Consider the following 17,498-nt stretch of genomic DNA (forward strand, 5'->3'; position numbering starts at 1 on the left):
TAATGCAACGATTTGTAAAAGATTAAAAAGCCAGGTGTCATGGTGTTGCACATCTGTAATCCTAACACCCAGGGGCAAAGGCAGGTGGATCTCTATGAGTTCCAGGCTAGTCTGGTCTACAAAGCAAGACCTTGTCTAAAAAAGAAAGAAAGAAAGAAAGAAAGAAAGAAAGAAAGAAAGAAAGAAAGAAAGAAAGAAAGGAAGGAAGGAAGGAAGGAAGGAAGGAAGGAAGGAAGGAAGGAAGGAAGGAAGGAAGGAAGGAAGAAAGAAAGAAAGAAAGAAAGAAAGAAAGGAAAAGAAACGAAACCAAAAGCAAGGTGTGGTAACTCATGCCTATAATCCCTGCCCTTGGGAGGCTGAGGCAGATGACTCAGCAAGAGTTAGAAGCCACATTCTGCTAAAGTAACTAGTAAGAACTGTTCTCAAAAAGAAAAGGAAACAAAGTAAAAATTGGTGAGATGGGTAGATGTACTTGTTACCAAGCCTGGTTACTTCAATTCCATCCTTGGTGCCCACAGGGGCAGCTCACACCTGCCTGGAACTCCAGCTCCTGGGGGACTCAACACTCTCAACTGGCCACAATAAAATCTGCAACTCATGTCCACATACCTACACACACACACACACACACACACACACACACACACACACACACACAAACACTCTCTCTCTCTCTATATATATATATGTATATATATATGCACACACACACATATATACACACACACACATTATATATATAATCATTGAAAAAAATAGCTGGGCACAACAGCATATACCAGCATTTAGGCAGCAGAAACATGAAAATTGGATATTCAAGGCCAGCCTAGGGTACAAAGCCAGTCTCAAGAATACATATTAATATATATGCATATATATCTCATATTTTAAAAAGTAAGGGCCAGTGTGATGAGTTCACAGGTAAAGGTGTCTGATGACCTAAGTTCAAGCAACAGGACCTAAATCGTGGAAGGAGAGAACTGACTCCCACAAGCTGTCCTCTGACCTCCACACACTTGCTGTGGCAAGCACACAAACATATACAGTAAGTAAATGTAACAAAATGAAAGGGATTATGGACTGTTTGTTCAGCAAAGTTCTTTGGCAATCACCCTAATATTTCCCTTTCCCTGAGGATCTGCTCAGTGCTTGACAAACAAGTCCACTTGCTAAAGCTCATGCAATAAATAAGTAAATGCAATGAAGTGGATGCTGCCGCTTCCCTAACTCACAAGGAGGACAGTGAGTTCAGCAACTTGCTCAATGTCACACAACAACTGCCATAAAAGCTCTCCTTTGATCTGCTGTCATAGCCTTTAGGCCCAACTCCCACTCTTCAGACAAGATGGATTACGCCCAAAAGGCTTTTTCCTGGCCTTGCTAAGTCACATACAGGCGGCTGTGGCAGTGCTGGCTCCCAAGAGCTCACCTTGCTGTCCTGCATGTCCTTGTTGGCTCCATTTTTCAGCAGTGCCAAGGTAGCCTCCACGTTGTTCACAGCTGCAGCCCAGTGTAACGCTGATTTCCCTATAGAGAGATAAAATCAGAGTCAGGCTTATTTCAGGTCTCCATCACAGGACAGGCAGAAGTGTCAGGAAATGGCCTGGCAGTGGGGAGGACAGTTCCAGGCACACCCTGAGTGTCTGAGCTCTTGGTTTAGATCCAAGGAGGTGCAGATCTATAGAGTGCCTCTAACCAAGGAAGGCCCTGCATGCGTGTGCATGTGAAACTCATTACAAACAAACAAGGGCCAGCAAGATAGCTCAGCAGGCAAAGGTGCTTGCTGCACTCACCTGGAGACCTGAGTTCTAGCCCCAAAACCCATGTGAGGGGGAATTTCAACAAGAACATCAAAATAAACGACACATTGCCAAAACAGAAACTCTCTTGCAGATACCATCAAGGAAATAAAGACTAGAGGTTGAAGAGATGGCTTGGCAGCTAAAAACACTTGCTGTCTAGTGTAAGAACTGGACTGGTTTTTATTTGTTCTAATATCATGTGTAGGGATGCTTTATTTGCATGTATATCTGTGCACCATGTATGTGCCTAGTGTCCACAGAGTCCAGAAGAGGACACCTGTGGGCACTAGGCACCATGTTAACCAGGTGTAGTGGCACACACCTATAATCCCATGCCCGGGAATCTATTTGGCTTATGCTATCTTAATTAGGGCCTCTATTACTATGAGGAAACACCATGACCAACAGGAAGTTGAGAAGAAAAGTATTTATTTGGCTTCCATATCACTGTTCATCATTGAAGGAAGTCAGGACAGGACCTCAAACAGGGCAGGCACCTGGAGGCAGGAGCTGATACATGACCATGAAGAGTGCTACTAATGGCTTGTTCCCCATGGCTTGCTCAGCCTGCTTTCTTACAGAACCCAGGACCACCAGCCCAGGGATGGTACCGCCCACCATGGACTGGGCTCTCCCCCACTGATCACTAATTAAGAAAATGCCTTCCTTACAGCTGGTCCTCATGGAGGCATTTCTTCAACTGAGGTTCCTTTCTTTCTTATGGCTCTAGCTTGTGTCAAGTTGACACAAAACCAGCCAGTACACACTCAGACCACAAGCCATCACTGAGTGAAGTAAGGCAGGAACTTGAAGGCAGACCTGCCTGCTATTCGCCACAGCCTTACCTCCAGCTAAGGAATTCACTTCACAGCCAAAGTACAGCAGAAACTACAGGCTCCTACCTGCTAGCTGGCTCACTCTCAGGCTCATCCATAGTTAAGTTTCTTATATAGTCCAGGATCGCCTGCCCAGGAGACAGTGCTGCCCACAGTGGGCTAAGCCCTCCTGCATCAATTAACAATCCAGAGAATCCCACACTGAATAGGCAAGCAATCCCTCAATGGAGACTCACTTCTCAGGTGACTCTAGGCTGTGTCAAGTTGACAGTTAAAACTAACTAGGACTATGTCTCAAAATTTTTATTTTTAATATCTTTTCTTGTTTAAATGTTATATATATAAAACAAACATATATATATATATATATGTATATATATATATATATATATTTGTTCTGTCAATTAATCACTGGTCAGTCCCCTCACATCCCAAACCTATTAAGAGGCCACATCCCACCTTCCCCTACACGTGGCCTTCCACAGGCTCGGTCCCTGCTATGAAAGAGCACTGCCCTGATGTAGGTCAGACCAAGTCTCTCTCCCTCCCTCTCTCTCACTGCCTTCAGTCTTTCTACAGCTGTTTTTAATTATTATCTAACGTCAACCATGGATGATTTCCCCACTAGGGACATTTGTCTGTTAAAGTAGTATAGAGGCCATTCAGGCTTTGGAGCCCACCTCCCATTGCCCTGAAAGCAATAGAGTGGGACATATCAGCTTTGCAGTAAAGTTTAAATTACCATATGAAAAGAGGGAGGTGCCTGGGTTTGTGGAGACCCACTAAAGCAAAGCTCCTGCCCTCGGTGGAAACCCAACATGCTACACATAACTGTCTCCTTTAAGAGTTAATTTGGGGAGCTGGGGAAATAGTTCAGTGCTTAAGGGCACTTGCTGCTCTTCCAGAGGACCTGAGTTCAGTTCCTAGCACTCATATGACAGTTTACAACTGCCTCTGTTTGTTTGTTTGTTTGTTTGTTTGTTTGTTTGTTTTTTGGATACCAAGCAAAGCCTGGGCAGGATTCTCTGATTCTCTGACCCTCTCACTTGTCCTCTGAGGCTCGACCCTCCCCCAGCTCCCACCTGGCTGCTGCTTCCCAGTCACCATCTCAAAAGATGCAAATTTCTCTTCCATTTCTCTGTTCCAGAGAGACTGACATCTCGCCTGCTTTGCTTTTCTATTAATTGCTAATAAAACTGTGTTTGGGCTTTCTTCTGAGTCCATGTCTAAATCCTTTCATGGATGAACCAAAGGACCCAGGAGAGAAGCCCAGGTTACACGATGGCATCAGAAGTGGAATGCTGTCCCATACCCTCATCCAGCACACAAACCAAGAACCAGCCAACCTCTGATGCCAGTGAGGATGAAGTTGAGAACCAAAGGGTACTGCACTGGATACTGGTAAGTGTCGGAGTGTGTCTACAGCTGTGTGAGACCTTTTGGACACAAGGACAGCTTGCTGTGACTCTGTTCATGTCAGACCCAAGACCAGCTACCCTCACTAACAGACAGACAGATATGACACCTGTCTAGCAGGTGGCAGTAGAGTCCATTTTTCCAATAAAGCAGCCAGGCTGAGAGTGTACTTGCTTAGTGTGAGCATCCCCAGTGTGACAAAAAACAAACAAAATAGTTCATGATGAAGTGTCCTCACAGAATGGGGGAAAATATCTTTGCCAGCTATTCATCTAAGAAGGTGTTAGTAGTCAGAATATATATTTAAAAAAAAAACTTAAAATATTAAACATCAAAAGAACAAACAGCACAATCAATAACTAAGACAATTAGCTGCACAGTGGGTGTGAGTTCACTCTAAGAGACACCATCACTTCCTCAGGACTTACCCAGCTCATCCACAGCGTTGACGTCGGCGTGGCTGGCAATGAGTTCTTCCACCATGCCCTCCACCGCCAGGCGGGCTGCCAGAATCAGTGCAGTAGAGCCATCCGCCATGCGGGCATCCAGGTCAGTGGAGCGGTTCCTGATGAGAATCTTTAAAAAAAAAAAAAAAAAAAAAAGTCAAGGCAGGACATGATGCAGGAGCAGAGGGAATGAATACTATCCTGAGAGCCCCAAACCCCACCGCTTGGGACCCATGAGTTACAGATACTTACTGACCTACAGTGGGGTGTTTTCTGCTAATCTCATTGTAAATCAAAAGTAAACTTGAAGATAAATGAATTTAAATAATATATAGGCAACTATAGATGGCTCTGAGGACATGTGCCTGACTTCAGATCCCAAAGCCCATGTAAAAAAGCCAAATTTTGCCCTGTGTATAACACACACACACACACACCACCACCACCACCACCACCACCAGGCTGTGTGGAAGAAGACAACAAGAGAGCTTGCTGCCACCAGCCTAGCTCCAGGTTCAGTGATGGATTCTGTCTCAAAGAATAAGATAGAGAACAATAGAGCAAGGCATCCAACAGCAAGCTGGGCAGTGGTAGCCCATACCTTTAATCCCAGCACTTGCTAGGCAGGTAGGTCTCAGTGAGTTTGAGGCCAGCCTGGCCTACGAAATAAATTCTGGGACAGCTACACAGTAAAACCCTGTCTCAAAACAAACAATAACAACAAAAACTGCAACAGCCTTCTTTGACTTCTGCAAGCTGGACAACAGGCATGTGCACATATGCCACACAAACACACACAAAACCACACACAGAGTAAATCACAAATGCACACACATCAGCATTTACAAAAAAAACTCAAAAGTGAAAATAAAAAGTAACAGCATAATAAAGCACCGCACTTTATATGCTAAAATTAAGAAAAACAATGAATCTCTGTTTGGTTTTGTCTCACTGTGTAGCCCTGGCTGTCCTGGAACTCTGCAGATCAGGCTGACCTTGAACTCACAGAGCTCCACCTGCCTCTGCCTCCTGAGTGCTGGAATTAAAAGCATGTGCCCCATCCATATTCAGGCAAAAACAATGGGTTTAACAACCTAACCAACCAAACAACAGATTGTAGTATACCCAGCCCATTTTTAAAGTGTTGAGAACACCATTGTCAGTCAACAGTTGAACAAAAGCAGCAAACACAAAAACTAGGACATAAATAAGGGCATGACTCAGCAGAACAGTACTTGTTGAGCACGTGCAGACTGTGGTTTCAGCCCCAGTGAGGCAGAGGGGAGCTGTTTATATATAAGCAGGCATGCTAATGTGTAGTCCCATCCCTTAGGGGTGCTGAGGTATGAGGATTATGTGTTCAATACTAGCCTGAGCCATATACAAGACCGTCTAAAAACTAGCACTGAGCATCATGTATTTTCTTTGAGTATGAGGCAGGACAATTGATGTTACAAGTAGAAAAATCTAAGTAGAGGGCCAGAAACATGGCTCAGCAGGTAAAGGCTTGCTGCCAAGCCTCATGGCTGTGGTTCTCAGGATTTACATGGTGGAAGGAGAGAACCAATTCTTTTTTTTCAAGCACGTGTGTGTGTGTGTGTGTGTGTGTGTGTGTGTGTGTGTGTGTGTGCATGTACACGCATGTGCATGCAGGGTCTGAGGATCCCCTGGAGCTGGAGTCACAGGTGGTTGTGAGCCACCAGATGTGGATGCTGGGAAGCAAACTCAGCTCTTCGGGAGAGCAGCAGTAAGTGCCTTATCCACTGAGCAATCCCTCCAGCTCCTGAGAACCAATTCTTAAAGTTATCCTCTGACCTCCACACTTGTACTGTGGCAGATTATTCGGGACACAAAAACGTAATTTTAAAGATACTTAAAAAAAAAAATCTAAGTCAGGCACTACCTATATTTGTGTTCCAAATGTCCCTATTTCCAAACGACAAAAACAGACCAGGGCTAAAATCCAGGTGGATTTGATGCCCACCCAGCGGCTCTGCAGTCTGAAGAGACAGGCCTGTCTCACCTGAAAAACACCCTGGGCATCCGCTGTCACTGCTGTGTGCAGAGGGGTACGGCCCGAATGGTCCTGGGCATTGGTGTCCGCCCCAGCATCCAATAGACGCTTGGCTGCATCTGCTCGGGCATATCGGGCAGCCAAATGCAGGGCAGTCTCGCCAGTACGGTCAGTTCGTGCTCCAAGCTGGGCCCCCTGGCAGATCAGGTCTGATATGATGCTGGCTGACGTGTCATCTGCCTCATCCTCCTCGGCTGGCATGGGCTCCAGGGCTCCCCCACAGAAGGAGGCCAGCATAAGTGGGGTGAAGCCATCTGCAGGGACCAGGAGGGTGTCACAGGCATAGAGGTCTTCCTGGGGGATAATGTCAGGGGCACTGTAGTAGACGCAACTGGGACACACTGCACAGCAAGACAGAGGTAAACTCTCCCAACTGCAAAGCCACCTCAACAAAGATCACGCAATTTATCATGAAAGATCCCAGGAAGCAGAGTCATTAGAATAGCGGGAAGGAGTACTACTTCTCCCCTGCTTTTCCTTTCCATGAATTCCCCAGTAGCAAGCCCTGCTTAGACCAGATAGGCACTGGTTTATCTGCATATTATAGTTCCCTAGCCATATTGATTGGTCCCAGGATGAGTACATGGTTCTAATCTGCCCAGTCAGAATGCATTCTGGAACTTTCCTGACAAGTTGTACAGCTGGAGCTAAGTGGAAAAAATAAATCAAATATACAGGATCCAGAGACTTGATGGGTAAAGGCACCTGCCACCAAACTGGACTACCTGAATTTGATTCCTAGGACCCCAGACTGTGGTAGGAGATAACCAGTTCCAACAAGGTGTCATCTGATATCCTCATGCACTAATACATACAGATAGACGTATTTTTTAAATAAACCCCAGCAAAGTGTGGTGGCACATGCACATAATTCCAGCATTTCAGAGACAGAGGCAAGCTCTATGAGTTCACAACCTGATATACATAATGAATTCCAGGCCAGTCAGGACTACATAGTGAAACACTATCTCAAAAAAAAAAAAAAAAAAAAAAAAAGCCAGGTGATGGTGACCCACACCCTATCCCAAGCACAAAAGCACTCGAGAGGCAAAGGCAGGCGGATCTCTCTGAGTTCGAGACCAGTCTGGTCTACAGAATGAGTTCCAGGACCAGCCAGGGCTATCTTGGAAAAGAGAGAGAGAGAGAAAGACAGAAAGAAAAAGAAAGACAGTGGGAGGGAGGGAGGGAGGGAGGGAGGGAGGGAGGGAGGGAGAAAAAGAGAAGACAGAAGGAAATCTCAACCTCATAAAGAAAGGTTCAGGATGCAAACATCTTCAAAGTTCCCAGCTGCCTGCCAGTGTATGCTGTTTTACTTAAACTACTTTGCATTGGGGCCATTGTTGCTTACAGCCTAAAGTCTGACTTACCACACACACCAGGCACAGAAGCCTAGACAATCCCAGAATCCCATATGTGATCTGTCAATAGGATCCTCTTTGGGGAGGGGCACACTCACCCGGGCCACGGACGTTCACATCCATGCCATCCGCATCTGCATCACCCTGGGGTGGAGTCAGTGCCATGGCCGGTGCCACACGGATGTCAGCAGCAACTAGGTGGTGCTGGGTCCATTGGCGACAATCCACAGGCTCCTCAGCCCCCATGCCTGGCTCCTCTACCTGGAGGGACACAGATCCAGGCTCTGATCTGCCGTTTGGTGGTGGCAGAGGCAGTGCCTGAGGGGATGGGCAGTCCCACAGATGTCGCTGATGGAAGTGTCCAGGTATAGGAGACCACTGACAGCCTGCTGTCTCAGACTAAAATAGGAGCAGGAAGAGAGCTCAGCACATAAATGTACTTGCAGATTAGACGTGGCTTTCCACACACTAGGTAAGCACACTGGCTGCTAAGCCTGATGACTTGATATGAACCCAGGGAACCCGTATGAGTTAGGGGAAAACTGATTCTTCCAAGTTGTCCTCTGATCTCCACACAACACTGTGGTACATGTACCCACACATACATGAAATCAATAAAGGTGTTTTAGATTATGTGCATGGGTATTTTGCCAATATATTCTTGTACCACATGCTTGCCGGGATAAGATCCCATCTTCCGGAACTGGAGTTACAGACTTTTGTGGGTGCTGGGATCAGAGCCAGCACTTCGTTGTTAATTCATTTCTCCAGCCTGCAGCTTCTGCTTGTTTGTTTTTTTATCTGTTTTTAGAACCCAACTGCTATTTCCCCTCCTCCCTCTCCTTCCAGCCCCACCCCCATCAACTCCACCATTTCTCAGAGATGGGCAGGTCTCCCATGGATAGCAACCAAACATGGTAGGTATATCAAGTTGAAGGCTGGATGAGGCAACCCAGTATGAGGGAAAGGGTCCCAAAAGTCTGCAAAAGAGTCAGAGACAGCCTCTGCTTCCACTGTTACAAGGACCAAGCTATATAACCCTAACATATATGTACAAGGCCAAGGTCGTCCCTCGAAGGCTCCCTTAATGTCAGTGAGTCTCTGTGAGCCCCTGTGAGCCCAGGTTAGTTGATTTTGTGGTTTTCTTGTGGTGTCCTTGACCCTTCTGGCTCCCACAATCCTTCCTCCCCCTCTTCTGCAGGGTTCCCCAAGGTTGGCTACTGTTTCAGCCCCAATTTTTAAAAATAAATATAAATTTATAAAAAGGGCAAGATACTTGGAATTTTAAAAAATTAAATCTACTCCTCATATTCTGGGAACTATCGATCCCTAGCAAAAGAAATATGAAGGCCGGAGGCTGTGACTCATACCTGTAATCCAGCTATTGGAAAAGCTGAGGTGGGAAGATTTTTCTTTATACATTACCCAGCCCTCAGCCCTCGGGTAGTGTGTGTGTGTGTGTGTGTGTGTGTGTGTATCCATGAGTGTGGAAGTCAAAGAACCACCTCAGATGTCATTGCTCAGGCATGGCCCTTTTTTTTATAAGACAGGCTCTCACTAGGATCTTGCCAAGTAGACTAGGTTAGCTAACCAACCAGGAGTTTTTGGTCTCTGCCTCACCAGCACTGAGATTACAAGTGTATCACATGATGCCTGAGTTGGTTTATGTTTTTGGTTTTTTTCCCCAGGTAGGTTCTGGGAATCAAGCTCAGGGGCTCAGCACTTTATGGGCATGGCTCCTAGAGATGGATGGAACCTAAGACCATCTGGGGACACTGAGGCTGCACATGCTGGACAAAGAACAGAAAAAGCAGTCACTTTGTGACCCAGGGTTCTCAGAGGCAGTGGTTTTCAGCCTTCCTAATGTTATGATACTTTAATACAGTTCCTCGTGTTGTGGTGACCCCAAACATAAAATCATTCCACTGTTACTTCATAACTGTAATTTTCTTGTTATGAATTATAATGTAAATTTCTGATATTCAGGATATCTGGTGGGGGACCTCTGAATAAATTGTTTGACCCCCAAAGGGGTCACAACCCACAGGTTGACAACCACGGCTCTAGGGTGATCCTAGACTACCCTGGGAGCAGGAACCTGTGTAAGGAAGATGCAGATGGAGAAGGGGAACTCCCATCCGCCCAGGTAACCTGTGACAAATCTCCTTCCCTCCAAACAAGGCAACAGAGCCACATTAAGAAAATGAGGTCACACAGGTGTGGCAATTGTCTGGAGCTGTGGGAATGGAGACTTCCCTGGGCTTTCCAGCTAACCAGGGCATGCTGACCTGGGACCCTGAGGAAAAGAGTCAGACAAGCAGGCAATACCTTCAGTCTCTTGGCCTCTGGGCACTCTGTGTCCATCCAGTCTGTGGCGACCTCCCCCATCAGACTCTCACTCTTGGCCATGTTCCTCGTGGGAGAAAACAGGAAGAAAAAGACATGAGACAATGCACTGGAGACATCTGACCTGGAAGTGTTCAAAGAAGCAGAGGTCATAGAGGCAGGCCATGGGTCAGGAACTGAGGAGGGCTCCTGGGTTGTTGACACAGGTTCCAATGAGGATGGAAAGATAGAGATGAGGTGACTTGAATTGTGTCAGGTGGCAGTCAAAAATCTTTTCCATTTGTGTATGCCTGTGTGTATGCACACACATGTTTTGGGCGCACGAATGTGCGTGCACATGTACAGGTATGAAGCTGATATATAGGCATCATCTTCAATCCCTCTTCAGTATTGGTCACTGAGGCAGGGTCTTTCAACAAACCAAGAGGTCACTGATATGACAAGTCTCACTAGTCAGCTTGCTCTAGGGATCTGGACTCCACCTTCCAAGGCAGGCTGCCACAATCACCAAGCATTTAGGGAATTTTGGGTTTGTTTGTGTTTTGTTTGTTTTGTTTTTTGAGACAGTTTCTCTGTGTAGCTTTGTAGATCAGGCTGGCCTCAAACTCACAGAGATCTGGTTGCCTTTCCCTCCCAAGTGCTGGGATTAAAGGCGTGTGCCCCAGGCAGCCAGAATCCCAAGGTGGACTCGGTCAGGAGGGGCACACACCATGGAACAGGGATAGATGACGGAAGCGCAGGTTGTAGAGGAAGGACGGTGTCAAAGCTCAGGGAAGAGCTGTTATTCTCATGACAAGTGTATGGGTACCAAGGCTGAAAACAGCATGACAAGGAGTCATGGCCTCCTAGGGGAAGTTGAAATCAGCATGCAGTTGTTGAGTTGTGGATACTGAGGACAAGTCAAGTTGGAGGCTTGGGATTTTGGATCACAGGGAAATGAACACTGGGTTGGGTAGAAAGGGGTCTGAGGTGAGGTCAAAGGGACAGGTGGGTTGAAGCCAGAGGTGATTCAGGGATCACCAAGGATAAAATCCTTCTGGTCAGGGACAGGATGAGACGACCAATCAGGGTGAAGTCTGTGAGGCCAATTCTGGATGAGGCCAGGGAAGGATAGGAGTCAGGAAATGGATCAAAGTAGAAAGTAAGGTCAAAGGTCAGGAATCAGGAGTGATTCCCCAGGGATCATGGAGTCTTTGGTCAAGAGGATGAACACTGAAGGCCCAGATAGAGTCTGAAGCTAAAGTTGCGGGGGGAGGTCAGAGGTTGGATATAATCAAGGTGGGATGATCTAGAGTTTACAGGGACCCCATAGTTAGGGATAGAGAATAGACAAGGTCCTCACTTCATGCCCAACGCATCTTGTCCCACAGGCTCCCTCCGGCCCTTGTGGCCAGCTGCTATGTCCTTGTGTAGTGCAAAGCCCTCAGGGAACCAGAGGGTGCTGTGCTCACGCTTACGCCTGGCCACCATGACACCCAGGATGAAGATGACTAGCAGAAAGACAGCACCTGCCACTAGCAATGGCAGCAATGGCACGCTCTGCTCTGGAGGTTCCAGTGGCTCTCCTGTAAGGAGAAAGCAGTGGATGAGCCCTCAGCCAAGTAGCAGTAACAACCAGGTGGGGTGGCAACCATAGGTGACTCTTAGGTATGGAGCAGGGGTTTAGCCATGGAGCAACCAGAGGTAAGGATTTAATTGTGTGCCATGTGGTTGCTGGGATTTGAATTCAGGGCCTCTGGAAGAACAGCCAGTGTTCACAACCTCTGAGCCATCTCTCTAACCCCAATGAGGGTTTAATTGTGACAGGCTGTTATCCACGGGGTTGACTTAGCGATGGTGCAGGACTCTAGCCATCAGACCAGGCTTTAGCCAGAAGGACTTTACTCACAGAGCTTCAGTCACACTCTAGGATTGAAGCACTTCCTGGGGCCACATGCTCTAATGCCCCTCTCTTCTTCACACCTCACCTCGAACATCCCGCAGTGGGTACGGGAAATCAAGTTGCTCTACTGCTGACAAGGCTCCCAGGTAGTCAGCAGCACTCTGGGCATCAGGGAAGCAGTGGTCATTCTCGGGTGACTGCAGACAGAGCCGATTGTCAATCTCCAACATCACTACAGAGCTGTGTGACAGAGCAAAGGGATCCAATGGCTTAACCATCGTCTATAGCATCCTAGACATCTCAGAAAGCCATCTCCATCTCCACACCACCCACACAACTCTCAGCTGGTACCCAACCCCACTGTCTCTCCCAATAGGTCTTGTTGGCCACCAGTGTCCCAAAGCTGTGAATCCAATAGGGTCTTCGTTTACCATGGTGTAGCCCTTTGCTGGGACATTGTACTCATATCTCGGATTCTCTGAAGGCTTGCCTTCTCTCCTCTGTCTCTTTTGCGGTGCTGTAAATCAACTCAGAGCCTTGAATGTGCAAGACAGGTGCTCTACCACTGAGCCACCTGCTCTAATGTTCCTCAGCCCTCAGGTCTCAGCGCGCCCAGATTCCTTCATTTCCTTCTCTCCTACTCCCTTAAGTCTCCCTTCTTTTCCTCCAGTGATCTTCCATACACAGTTGCCTTGTATCTGTCTCCAGCCCCCACTCCTCAAGACCTTAAGAATATCAAGCTCCAATATGGTGCCTGCTTTTCACTCTGCATCCCCATCACTAAGACACTTAAGGCAAGAAAGGGCTATGCACCATGTCACCCATCTCCTCCGCTTCTGGCTGCATCCAATCAGAACCTGCAAACCATGGTATCTCTAAAGTCCAGCCCTACTATCTGTGTCAGAGCCCAGACCGCACGCCCTGCTCCATCCTCAGCAAATGCCTTTTCCACTTAGGATTCTTGCTTTTCGGTCACCGGGGGTGGAGAGCAATATGTGCGTTAGGATTATGGCATATGCCTGTAATCCTAGTACTTGGAAGGGCTGAGGTAGGCTGACTGTATGTTCAAAACCCAACCTACAGGGAAATTTCCAGGCCAGAGTCTATAGAACACAAACAAAAACAAAAAGAAAACACAAGCCTGCAAAGTGGCTCAGTGGGCAAAGTGCTTGCCAGGCAAGTCTGACAGCCTGGTTTGAAATGCTAAGCACTTACATAAAAATGGAAAGAGAGAACTGACTCCACAAAACTGTCCTCTATCCTCTACGTGCACGCAGTGGCTTGAGTGTCCTGGCACTTGGGCATCCACACACACACATCATACACACAATAATAAATACATATATTTACATATATATATACATACACACACATATATATACATATACATACATACATACATACATACATACATATATATGTTGAGACATGGTTTTGAGACGTGGTTTCTCTGTGGCTTTGGAGCCTGTCCTGGAACTTGCTCTGTAGACCAGGCTGGCCTCGAACTCACAGAGATCTGCCTGCATATATATATATATATATATATATATATATGTATATATATGTGTATGTGTGTATGTATGTATGTATATATATATATATATTTAATAACACTTCATAATTAAAGTTATATTTTAAAGGTCACACATGTCTTTAACTACTCTGAAAACAACCTTCCTGTCCCGATGTAGGAGGCAGTAACACCAGATCCGTAACACCATATCCGAGGTGCAATTTTGAAATAACACCCCCTCACTCCCATCCGGTAGCCTCCCTACTAAGAGACACTCTCATATCTGAAGGCATTTCTCATTGTCACCACTAGAAGGTACTGTCACCTGCATTTGATGTGTAAAACCCTAGCGCTGCAGCTAGGCTCCCTGTAATGTGCACAGGATAAATGCCACAACAAAGAAGCCAGCCCCACAGACCCTGGAAAACCTGTGGAAGATGCATTGCCAAAGAGCACTGTCAATTAAAAAGCATGAAACACAAAGTCTGGATTATCGGTGCCCTGCCCACTGTACCCAGCAGTAGGCCACAGTTACTCACCCAATCACCTCGGGATCCAGCTCTCGCCGGACCCGGGATTCAGAGCCAGGGCTCGGCCGGTGGTAGGGGAAGACCATGGCCTGGCCACGCGCATCTAGGCGGAAGCGCAGCGAGGTACGCAAAATAGCGCTGAGTCGCTGCAGAAAATCAGCGCTGGAACGAAGCAGTTCTTCAGGGGGCAGAAGAACGGTGAGGACCAGAACCCCTCGGGCCAGAAGGGCGGGGACCTCGCTGGCGCAGTCCAGCCCATCCCAGCCACACTCCTCAGTGTTGCAGCCCTGGTCACAGCGGCCATCTGCAAAGTGGTCAGCGCAGTACTTCTCATACACCGGGCTGGAGGCAGAGAACACATGGTCAGGGATCCCCCAGCCACCTAAATGCACACATAGCAAAGAGAAGTACTGCACAGTGCTTGCATAGGAGTCTAGAATGTCCTTGCATATGTCAGGCTTTCTGTAAATGCACCTGTTTGCTGCATAACCACAGGTTCTGTGTCCCTAATTTGACTATTTCAGTCCCTATTTGACTATTTATATTTGACTATAAAACTATTTCAGAGTTTAAATGATTTGGGGTTTTAGTATATTTACTTACACATTATATATGCAATTAAATATCTATACATATTGTTTTAAAGTAAGATCTCATGTATCTCAGACTGACCTCAAAGTCCCTATGTTAGCCAGACAGGCTGGCACACAACTCTAATCCCACTACTCCAGGCAGAGGCAGGGCTACATAGCCAATTCTAGGCTAGCCAGGACTACATGGTGAAACCCTAACCCTATCTAAAAAAACAAAAACAAAAAACTGTGTATCTCAGGGTGATCATGAACTGTCTCCCTGTCTCTACCCGCTGAATGCTAGGAAGCAAACATGAGTCACCACTCACATGTTAGAACATTCGTGCATGTTAGGCAAGCACTCCAGGGAGCTACATCCCCAGTCCTCCACATAGTTTATGTAAGGCACCTCAGGGATGAGGCCCAAGTTTAAACACAAAAATACACCCAGCCCAAAAGTAACTACATATTTTTAGTGTGCTGGGTTTAGGGGGTTGTTTTATTTCCATGCTGGGCATTAAATCAAGGGCCTCATGCCATCTAGGCAGTGCTCTGCCCTGAGTTACATTCCAACCTGTGCCTGAATTTTGACTGCAATTTGTCAATAAGGTAAAGGGTGGAATTTTCCACTGTGGCATCATGCCCATGCTCCACACAATTCAGTGTTTCAGGTCTGGGATTAGGGATACTCGACCACTGGGATTAGGGATGCTCAACAAGTATCAATACGTCAACCATTAACTGAATGCCTGCTGCATGCTGCCATAGATACTAAGATCCCACCCACAAATCCTTACCCAGAAGAGCTGGCATCCCTGTGGGTGGAGAGGGATGACATAGGAGACCAGTGAGGAGAACAGACAACATTCTAGTCAGATGACAATAAATGGTAAATATAAATGTATATGTGGTACTATTTGGAATTAAATTCTAGGAAGCCAGGGATGTGCTGGGGGTCACCTAAGAGAAGGTCACATGGTAGATAACAGCACCTAAGCAAAGGCTTGAAGGATGTGGGAGGAACCTCTTCGGGAAGAACGAATTGCCCAGTAGGAACAAGCAGAGTGTTCCCAGGTAAGAACAGGTATTATGGGACATCTGAGGAGGTCAGGGTAACGGAAGTGCTGGGAAAGGTTGGAATGGAAGATAATGGGTGACAAGGTAGGAGAGGGCTCCAGGCAAATAGAAGGACACACACAAGGATACAGAGACACAGGAGATATGGGACATAGAGGGACAAGCAAGGAGACATGACAGACAGGGGAACAAGGAGATGGAAGGCACACAGAGTAAGAGAGAGGATCTGTGGGACAGAAGGGTAGCCCTTGGAGGTATACAGATGAGCAAGTGGGGCACAAAGATGGACAGACAGATGCACACACAGAACAGACTAGCAGACAGACAGACAGGTGGACAAGCAAAAGAACACATAGTTGGGCGTGCAGACAGACCACCCCCCCCCCATGCACACACACTAAGTATATGTAATGATTTGGTTGGGGTTTTATTTTAAGACAAGGGCTAACCATGTAGCCCTGGCTGGCCTGGAACTCACTACAGAGCAAGCTGGGCTTTAATTAATATAGAGATCTGCCTGCCTCTGCTTCCCAAGTCTTGGGATTAAAGGTATGAGTCACTATATCCAGCTTAATTTTTAAAAATTTAAGAAAGACAGATAAACAAGTCATAAGTGTAGACAATTGAAATGTGTAACTGCAGGCAGACAGAAGCAAATGGGCAAAGATATGTAGATGATGGAGATACAAATAGGCAAAGGTGAGGCACACAGGTAAATGGAACCACAGGAGGAGGCAGGTTTGGAAAATAAAGGAGCAGCCCCACACTTCAGACAGTCCAAAAATGGGCTTCCAGGAAAACTGGAACAGATGTGGCTCACTGACAGAGTGCAGCATATAGATGGACAGAGGGACAGAGTGGGGAGCTCACTTGCAGGTGCGTTCGCGGCCACCAGCATAGCAGTCAAAGTTGTCATAGAGGCAGGCTGGAGAGCTGCAGGCTGGGTCACACCGGCTGTTGTTGAAGAGACGCCAGCACTGCAGTGCCTCACACTGCCGCCAGGGGTCGTCCACGTTCAGAGAGCAGTCGCCGCCGTCCCAGCCACAGCCTGGGCTGTTGCACTCGCGATCGCAGTTCTGGTCCCCTCGTTTGGCCTGGCAGGCGGCTCTAGGGCACTCTGGCTCCTCGGGAACCTCGGGGGCTGTGGAAGGGGTCTCGCAACGCGAGCCACCCCAGCCCGGAGTGCATACACAGCGAAAGAAAGGGGCAATCTGTACAGGTAGGCATGAGCCCCCATGCAGACACGGGGCAGTTGCGCAACTGGCATTAGTAGCTCCTGAGGGTGCCGCCCTAGACACTCGGCAGAAAGGTCCAGACAGCCCGGGAGGACAAACACAGCGGGGCCCACGGGCAGTCTGCTGGCATGGGATACCCACCGGGCACTGCAGCTCTCGGCAGGTGCGTGCCACCCTCTCACAACGCAGACCCCAGAACGGCTAGTGATGGGGTGAGGGAAACATTGGTAGTGAGAAGAAAAGAAGCAGAATGGTAGAAAAAACAGAAGAGTGAAGGTCAAAACTTGAGAAATGATGACTTCCCTCCCTCTCCAAGTCCTGCAACCTCCCGTTTCCTCTAAAGACCTCACTTTGAAGATAAGCCAGGAGGCCACACGGCCAAGCCACAGCTTCACTAAGTTACTCTCAAAC

General features: G+C 47.3%; 1 protein-coding gene across 1 annotated transcript in view; it reads right to left on the bottom strand.

Annotated features, from left to right (window-relative positions):
* The window catches only part of Notch3 (notch receptor 3), a 43,013-nt gene that overhangs the window by 2,248 nt on the left and 23,267 nt on the right, over positions 1-17,498 (bottom strand). Inside the window, exons 24-32 of the mRNA XM_051177470.1 lie at positions 16,723-17,288; positions 14,213-14,545; positions 12,246-12,400; positions 11,621-11,843; positions 10,261-10,345; positions 8,031-8,193; positions 6,524-6,828; positions 4,483-4,630; positions 1,430-1,527 (exon numbers count right to left, since the gene is read on the bottom strand). Coding sequence (XP_051033427.1) covers positions 1,430-1,527; positions 4,483-4,630; positions 6,524-6,828; positions 8,031-8,193; positions 10,261-10,345; positions 11,621-11,843; positions 12,246-12,400; positions 14,213-14,545; positions 16,723-17,288 — 2,076 coding nt within the window. The remainder of the gene's footprint in view (positions 1-1,429; positions 1,528-4,482; positions 4,631-6,523; positions 6,829-8,030; positions 8,194-10,260; positions 10,346-11,620; positions 11,844-12,245; positions 12,401-14,212; positions 14,546-16,722; positions 17,289-17,498) is intronic.

The sequence above is a fragment of the Phodopus roborovskii genome, unplaced genomic scaffold (assembly GCF_943737965.1).
Source record: "Phodopus roborovskii unplaced genomic scaffold, PHOROB, whole genome shotgun sequence".
Lineage (NCBI taxonomy): Eukaryota > Metazoa > Chordata > Mammalia > Rodentia > Cricetidae > Phodopus > Phodopus roborovskii.